A 9,622-nucleotide genomic window follows, 5' to 3' on the forward strand; every position below is an offset into this window, starting at 1 on the left:
CTCAACCTTGGGAATGGAAGAGTCCAAAATCTGTAGGGCAGGCTGTGAGCTGGCACCTCTGATGAAGGGGTTTGGACAAACTCCACAAGAGAGGCCCACTGGCTAAAGAAGCAGTGAAAGAGTCTCCCTACTCCTTTAAAAGCCTTCAACTGAATGGATTATCTTACTGTGGGAGACACTCAGTTGATTGCAGATGTAATTGGCCACAGATGCAATCAGCTGATTGATGATTTAATACCAGCCTTCTGGCTTATCAACCAGCCATGAAATATTCTAGCAGCAATGGTCAGGCCAGTGCTTGCCTGACAGACAACTGAGCATAATCACATGGCCAAGGTGACACCAGAACCTAACCATCACATATGCCAACCTGAATCTCAAAAAGTGTCCCACCTCCCTTGGATTCCATCATAATTTATCTCCTTTAGTTCTTAGATCAAGGAGATTGATTTACACCTGTGCCCAAATCCTTGCCAGCCTATCTAACAACTAAACTATTTTTTTCAAATAATGTCATGGTATTACCTTCTGCGCACATTCAGCAGTGAGCCCATTGTTTGGTAACATCATTAGGGAGATACAAACAAAACTCTAATCAAAAACAACTCTTTGCCAGGGGAGATGTTGCTAATTACAAATAAAAATTCTAAGCTGGTGAGACTGTGGAAAGAATATAAAAATTGTGCAGCCATTTTGGAAAACAGTCTGAAAATTCTTCAAACTTTAAACACCAAGGTGACATCAGCAAGATTGAAGAGTAAGTAGTTCCAAATGCATGATACCCAAAAGAAACACGGAAAAACATTCATTAAGAACCAGCTATCTGAGATCTCTGGGAACAGTTGACAGTGTATAGCAAACAATTGGGTGTGGATTCAGGAAAAAAAGACAATGAAAAAATAGTAGGGAAGTTGCATGGCCTTTTAATTGCTCTGGCCCCACCCCTTCTCAGTGAGCTCCACCGTAAGTGAGATGGCAGCCTATGTTCTCAGTATGCAATCTGTGTCATGATTGCTGAAGTCTCTGTTATCTGGTTATAGAGTGAGCAAAGCACAAAAGCCCATTTTTGTGTGGTTGCTCCTTGAAAGATTGACTCAGAGCACTAGTATTTTTCACTAAACCTGGAACTTACCTAAAATACAGAAACAGTATGGAAAAGTGGTATTAAATTGAAGAAAGTCAGCCACTGGAGGTGAAAGATCTCAGTCAACACATACAATAGAGCATTTGTGGCTCTGGAACAAAAATCTAGGGAGAGAACTTTTTTCTGGAAATTAGCAACTGAGTAATATTTGTGTAAGGTGGGGAAGTTTGCCTTCCCTGTGCATACCCAGGAAAAGTTGCATGTTCAGAAAGATCTCAGAAGAGCCTAAGCATTCAACTTGGACAGATCTAGAGATTCAGTACCAGCTGGACTTGGTATTGAAAGAGAGTCTGCATATGGAGTCAACTCCAAAGACTCGGACAGATTCGGTTTGCTGATTGGATTATGTTGTTGTTGCTGCTTCTAAGTTCCTGGATACAAGGTGATCTCAGTTGAAATACCAGCTGAACACAAGCTAAAAGAACAGCGACTTCAACAATCATATGATACAGATTACAGAGTTGGCAAAGATAGCTTGGTAAAGTTACCAAATACACTACTATAGCCTTAAACAATTGTAAAAAATGATAATAATAATAAGTCATTTCTAGAGGAGAAGAAACTGATTGCAAGTTTTAACACATTAAAATATTCTAATGCCCATAATTCAGAAGAAAAAAATGTCATAAGGCATAGAAAGAAAGGGCCCTTTTGAAGTAGCAAAATAACCTAAAGATCCGTGCCTGAAAACCCACACACTGGAATTGCTCATCAAAGGTGTTGACTCCCTACAGGAAGACATGGGCAAAGAACTAAAGAAAATAAGAAAAATGATACATGAACCTAAGGTGAAATTCAATAAAGATGTCTACATTTCTAAGGGGAACCAAAGAGAAATTTGGGGGCTTAAAGTATAATTGAAATTTTAAAAGACACTACAGCTACACAATAGTAGATTTGAACACTCAGAAAAAAAAGAATCAGAGAACATGAATATATGAAAATTAAAATTTTTCAGTCTTAGAAGCAGGAATCAAAAATGGCTTTCAAAAATATGAATAAAGTTTATGGACATGTAGGATCATAACACACACTAACATATATGCTATAGAAATCCTAGTAGGAAAAGAGAAACCAGAGGCAGAAAGATTAAGAACTAATGCCAAAGTCTTCCCAAATTTGATGGAAAGACATCCTACAAAATGGAAGAAAATAGTTGCAAGTCACATATACGTTGAGGGTTAAATTTCCAAAATATATAAAGAACATCTACAACTCAATAACAAAAAGCAGTCAAATGGGCACTGAGAGCAGCCAGAGAAGGAAAATTAAATAAAGAAAAAATAGCATCAAGTGGCTTGAATAGATATTTCTTGAAAGAATATTTACATAAGGCCAATTTGCACATGAAAATACAGTCAACATCCTTAATCATTAGGTAAATGCAAATCAAATCCACAAAAAGTTACCACTTCATATCAACTAGGATTGTTATTATTAAAAATAAATAAATAAAGGCTAATAATGTGTTGACAAGAAAGTGAAGAAATTGGAACCCTTGCACATTGTTGGTGGAAATATAAAATGATGCAGCCACTAAGTAAGCTACTTGGCAATGCCTCAAAAACTTAAACATAGAACTGAAAAAACGAAGTGGCAACCTCACTCCTAGGTATATGTCCCAAATAATTGAAAACAGGGATTAAAACAGATGCTTGTACATCAGTATTTATGGCAACATTTTTAACAGTAGATCAAAGGTAAAGGCAACCAAAATGTCCATTTACAGATGAAAAGATAAACAAAATGGGATAGACATACAATGGAATATTATTTAGCTGTAGAAAGCAATGACATTCTGACACATGCCGCAACATGGATAAATCTAGTAATCATTATGTTGAATGAGGTAGGCCAGACACAAAACCATATATTCTGTATAATTGTAGTTTTTTTTAATATACATAATAAGCAAATTTGTTGAGATAGAAAGTAGATTACATATTACTAGGGGCAGTATGAGGGGGAATGGGGAATTATTATTTAATTGATACAGATTTTCTAGTTGGGGTGATGAAAAAGTTTTGATAAATGATATTGGTAATAGTAACAGAGCATTTTGAATGTAATTACTGCCACTGATTTTTACATGATTAAAATGGGAAGAAGTGCATTATGTATATGTTACCACAACAAAGACTATTAAAAAAAAAAAAACTTTACAGAGTTAGAATGTGACCCACGAAAAAAGAAAATGCTTAGAGAGGAAGCCACTGGAATCAGAAACTAGAAACAACACAACTGGGAAGAAAGACTACAGATGACAGCTATGTGCCTTCCCAGCTGACAGTGAAATCCTGGACACCATTTGGCCCTTCTTGGAATCAAGGTATTATTCTCTGCATGCCCTGGTTTGGACATTTTTAAGACCATAGAACTGTGAACTTGCAACTTATTAAATCCCCCTTTTAAAAGCATTCTATTTCTCATGTTTTGCATTCTGGCAGCTTTAGCAAACTGAAGCAGTAATTAAAATGATTGCACTTCTGGTGAATGTTGAAAAAATTCTAAGCAAAAGAAGCTAGCCTACAAAATACAACATATTATAAGATTGTATTTACATGAAATGCTCAAAATAAGCAAATCTATAGAAACAGAATTCCTACACCCCCAAAATTTCCTTCACAAGAACCATTTGTAGTCAGATAACGCTCTCCACTGTGAACCCATGACAACCACTGGTCTATTTCTCCCTTAAGTTTTTTCTTTTAATGCATGCCATATTAAGCTATCATACAGTCTATAATCTTTCGAAACTGGTTTTTTTCATTTCACATAATGCCTTTGAGATCCATCCAACTTTTTCTTTTTTCTTTTCTTTTTTTTTTAAGAGTGTAAGCAAGATTCATGTTAATTCTTGGAATGTTTGGTAAGAACCACCAGTGAAGCCCTCTGGTCCTGGCCTTTTCTTCGCTGGTGCACTAAAACTTTTAGAATGCCCTGTATATTACATTAAACAATACCCTTGTTGGCTCTCCATTTATCTTGACCCTAGAAATACTGTGTTCTATTCCACTTTTTCATGTAGCAGGAGTGGATGGTTCAGTCTTGGAGTATGTTTAACTTTGCAAGAATCTTACACATTGTTCTCCAGAGTAGACACATGTGCAGGAATTCTTGGCCATTAATAACATACTTTATAATGTATACAAAATACTTTATATTTTATATAGTTTATATTAATAGAGTATATGGATATACTTTATATCAAAGCCTGGAATCAAGTATACTACTGAGCAAACTCAGATTTCACCGTAAAAGTACACAATATAGGATCACGCATTTTATCTACTTTCTCTAAATCTAAGGATGCCAATTATTAAGAAAGCTGTAATACTTTGCTATAATACTTCACTAAAAATTCATGACTTTCAAAAGATAAATCTCAATACTAGTGAAGAAATTACTTATCCAACTTTGTTGCACCATAGAATTACCCATTTGATTTTTATTAGGCTTAGATTAAATTCTGACCTTTTAGTTCAGATTTTCTGATTGAAATTGAATTAAATCGAATTGAATAGTCACTGTTGATTTAAAATTAAAATGAGAAGGGTAAGTTACAAGTAGGTGGTCATTATTTCATCAGTCTTTCTCTTTGCCTCATGAATGTCTAATATTATAAGTAGAATTCTATATTCCTCCAACATCCCATTAATGGTTCTCAAGGGAAATCAATTAAAAAGTGTTACTAAAATTAACTGTATTACAGATCATTAGTTTTTCCATCTCCAGAGACACTTAGTTAAGTACTCATAAAAAAAAAAAACACTCCTCTAGCTTATTCAAAAACACATAAAATGTGTCTCTTAGGCTAAAATATTTTTTGAAACCCTAAATCACTCAACAGGTTAGAAATGTCACAGAATACATGTCAGTTGAGTCCCAGAAAAATATTTTTGGAAGAATACAGATTGGATTTTCCCATCCTGTGGACCCAGGCTTTGAATTGAGAAAAGGATGAATGTTGACCAGGAATAATCAAATATGAACTACACAAAGCTACAAAATATGACAAAGGAAATAAATAGCAATCTGGCCTTCCTTCCTTCCTTCTCCTTTCTTTGTTTCCTTTTCTTTCTTTCATTATTTCTTTCAATTGTCACATGTCTATACTTATGAGAATAATGGATTCCAGTATCTGAAATTCCACAATCCTGGAAAATCTATAAATCAGTTCCTTAGGGCTGGGTAAGTGTTTTCTCCATATCTTCAACCTGCAGTCTGTTGCAGTACCACATTTAGACTTAGTCCTCAAGAGGCAGAACCACCACTTTCTCTAAGTTTTCTGCATAGATCCTACCTGTTTCCTGGAGAATGCACCTTGAAATGCATGGTTTTATTACCATTATCAGTTTGAATATCGTTTGTGTGTCAGATTCCTCATTTGTATATTAGATGCAATAATACTTTTTAAAGGGTCAAATTTTTCATACTACAAGTTGTGCAAAAAATGTAATTCTTTGTTTTCTGAATCCAATTTCATCTTCCTCTGGATCCTCCAATCCTAGTGCTACCAGAAAAAAAATGGAACTAACAAATGACTATTTTCCAGGCTAGAAGTTTATTGGGCATTAATTCATTTTCCTTTGGGTAAATAATCAATTCAAACTCTCTAAAGTAGCTGTTCCTCTTCTCTCGAGTTTTTCTTCTCTATCCTACTTTCCAAGGTGGCCTGTAACTTGGCATGAGCCACCTGCGATTCCTGTGGCATTGGTTGGGGGTGAGCAATCTGCACGTTGTTCCTCTCTGCTGGCACTTACTGGTCTCTTGCTGTATCACGGCAATGCCTCTGGGCATTGTTCTTTGTCCTCACTGCCTTTGTGGACGAAGTGTCCTCTGCATAGTGGGGTTTTACTCCTCTACCAACATTGATATTTCCAATCATAGAACTCTAACCATTGCTTTTTTATTTTTTTGCTTTCTTTGCAATGCAACCTGAGCATATTTCAACAATACTGGCATTATTTTCTTTGCCTATGTCTTCCAAAGTTTGTGACAGCTGACCTCAGAAATTGAGGAGGGAGTCAGGTAGACTTTTCTAGCCAAATATCACCTGGTAAGACAGTACCAGACACACTTATTCCAGAAACAGGATGCATATCCACTACCATCCTCATCTGCACTCTGCCTAATATCTTACACTTTGACTCTGTTAAACAGACTACCCTCGTGGTTCACTGAAGGATCGCCAAGTCCATTTCTCTCTTCCTAGAACTGGTTGCAGTAGACCATACAGAGCTTCCCTGGTAAATATTTTCCGGATTTTAAGCATCTGTCTCACTATGCTTCTAGGATGTGTATTTCCCTGACTTCTCATTTTGTTGGCAGACCCCAATGTTAATATCTATATAAAGCAGGACTAACTAACTCAGTATAATTGGTAGATATATACAGAAGCCAAGTTCATACATCTAAACCAGACCCCTGAATCTTCAGGACCATTCTACTATGGGTTGGCTATAATTTGTTCACCCATTCACTTTGTCTTCCATTTATAAGATGAAATTGAGCTTGAGTTTATGCTATGCACTAGAAATGGCACAGTAGAACCAGACACAGATGCTATAGTACCTGCTATACCTACATACTGTAGATAGCTACACTATCTTCTTATGTGAACTTGGGCATGATATATATGCATCATGTATCTCTGTATTTTAATTTCCTCACCTGCAGAATGTATCTCTTAATAGGTCATACCCAGACTATTGTTGGATAAGGAATATATAGATATTTTACTATATTAATAATGATTTAAATTATATGATGATGTCATAACTATTGTTGCTATTATTATTATCTTAATTCTAATATATGATTTTTCTCTGTTACATCCTTGGAGACTACTGTTCAAAACAGTAACTATTAGGTGGGCCACGGTGGCTCGGTAGTAAGCGTTCTCGCCTGCCATGCCAGAGACTCAGGTTTGATTCCCGGTGCCTGCCCATGTGAAAAACAAACAAACTATCATTATGGTTTTTGAAAGTAGATGTTGAGAAAAAGGCTGACATAAAACTTGTTGATACAGTATATTCATTCTTAATGGAATTCATCCGAAATCATCATTTTTGAGAAGTCCATTTGCAACTTTATCAGTGTGGCTTTGCTGATTAACAATGACTAGCATACTATGTCATACTTAGAATAGGAGTTAATAGGGGCATTATTGCATAAAGACAAGAAATGGTGGGTTTCAATTACTTTTCCATAAATAATGTATATTTTTTAATATGAACAAGAAATAAGTATCGTTAAGGAAAAATTGTGACTCATAACTAAGTTTTCCAATGAAAAAATTTCCATTTAGGAGTTTATGACCATTATAGTTAGCAAAATGCAATGTATTTCAATAACTTGTTTAATCTTTCTCAAAGCTCAGTGAAGTAAATCAAGTATTTATCATTATTACCCATTTTAATAACTGTAAAAGGAACATTCTATGAGTGAATAATTAAAATACGTACTAGAGGATTAACAAAGCTGAGAATAAAAATCTGTATTTAATATAATAAAAATATTATTCTTTTCACTACCAAACAGATTGTGAAAAGGGTTTGTAATTGTGAGAGATAGCCATTTTGCCATTTGTGGTTTAATATATCTTTTCTTATTTATTTTGCAGAATGTAAGCACTTTAAAGTTATTCAATCATGTAATAAACTGACATCTCTTATTTTTATCTACAGATATCAGATCTCAGACCTTAGCATGCCAAATAGGACATCAATTACAGAATTCATTCTTCTGGGACTAACAGATGACCCAGATTTACAAATTGTAATATTCTTCTTTATGTTGTTCACGTACTTATTGAGTGTAAGTGGAAACTTGATCATCATCACATTAACACTGTCAGATACTTCTTTGAAAACGCCTATGTATTTCTTCCTCAGAAATTTCTCTCTCTTAGAAATTTCATTCACAACAGTCTGTATTCCTAGATTTCTGATCAGCATTGCTACAGGAGATGCAACCATTTCCTATAGTGCTTGCAGACTCAAGTATTTTTTTTAATCCTTCTGGGAGCCACAGAATTTTTTCTTCTGACTGTTATGTCCTATGATCGTTACGTGGCTATCTGCAAACCTCTGCATTACACAAGTATAATGAGCAACAAAGTTTGCAACACGCTTGTAATCAGTGCCTGGTTGGCTGGATTCCTCATTATCTTTCCCCCTGTGATCATGGGTCTCCAACTGGATTTTTGCAACTCCAACATTATTGATCACTTCATCTGTGACTCTTCTCCTCTGCTGCTGATCTCCTGCACAGACACAGCATTCCTAGAGCTCATGGCATTCTTCTTAGCGATATTCACACTCATGATAACTTTGACCTTGGTGATTATTTCCTACACCCTCATCCTTAGAACTATTCTAAAGATTCCCTCTGGTCAGCAGCAGAAAAAGGCCTTTTCCACTTGTTCCTCCCACATGATTGTGGTTTCCATTTCTTATGGGAGCTGCATTTTCATGTACGTCAAACCTTCAGCAAAAGACGGGGTGACTTTGAGTAAAAGTGTAGCAATACTTAATACCTCCCTTGCTCCCCTGCTGAATCCTTTCATTTACACCTTAAGAAACCAGCAGGTAAAGCAAGCCCTTAATGATGCAATCAAAAGAGTGATATTATCAAAGAAAAAATAATTATTATTAAATGTGTACCCCAAACCACAAATAAACCCAAACTGTTATTCCAAGTGGTAGATATATGCAGGGAATAAAACACATAAATGTTCTTGCCATTGTAGAGCTCACTTTTAAAAGCAAGTGTGAGACAATATTATCATGCCTCATCATATAGATTAAGTAGAATATAAAAACTTGGTGAACTAAAGTCAAGAACACGGGGTATCAGGTTGGGGCCTATTGTAAAAGGTCCTAGATTGTAAGCTGTTACAGTGGTCACATATATTCAGGAGGTGTAACTGTTATTTCTAAATTCTGAGATAATGAGCTGTTTGTTTATAACCTGATTGTTCACAGAAACTTTGGATTTTTATGTGATAGCTGAGACTCAGAGTTAGAGCTCTGAAGCTATGAAAGTCAGTAGTATTCTATACAGGAATGGTTTAAAAAGTTGAAAAGGAATCAGACTTTGACTAGAGGTATGAATGAAGCTGATCTGGAAGGGCTAATTTAGATCCAAATACAGGGTAAAGCCTGATATCATCCAAATTTTAAAACTTCAATTTATGTGTGAGACTAAAGGGAGAGATGTTTATTTGGTGCAAAATTTATGTTTTGAATAGTGCATTTCCTAATTTAACTTGGATGGTCAGTTTAATTGAACATGACGATACACTGAATTTTGAATAAGGTTGAGATTTTGTTGGTTTGTCTAGGTTAGTGTGATTCCCTGATATATCCCAGAGTAATTTGGCAGTGAATAAAGAAGTATTTGCAAAGTCCCCTTGAGGGAATCAAGAGAAAAGAGGAAATAGTCAACTTCCCCATTTGGAAAATATCTGATATT

The 9,622-nt window shown here is 35.5% G+C and overlaps 1 protein-coding gene across 1 annotated transcript; it reads left to right on the top strand.

Annotated features, from left to right (window-relative positions):
- Positions 1 to 7,855: 7,855 nt before the first annotated feature.
- Positions 7,856 to 8,793, top strand: LOC143690042 (olfactory receptor 6C65-like). Its single transcript, XM_077168044.1, is given in 2 exon segments — positions 7,856 to 8,135; positions 8,138 to 8,793. Coding segments are annotated over 2 exon segments (936 nt in total).
- Positions 8,794 to 9,622: the final 829 nt, after the last annotated feature.

Source organism: Tamandua tetradactyla, chromosome 7 (genome assembly GCF_023851605.1).
Source record: "Tamandua tetradactyla isolate mTamTet1 chromosome 7, mTamTet1.pri, whole genome shotgun sequence".
Classification (NCBI taxonomy): Eukaryota; Metazoa; Chordata; class Mammalia; order Pilosa; family Myrmecophagidae; genus Tamandua; species Tamandua tetradactyla.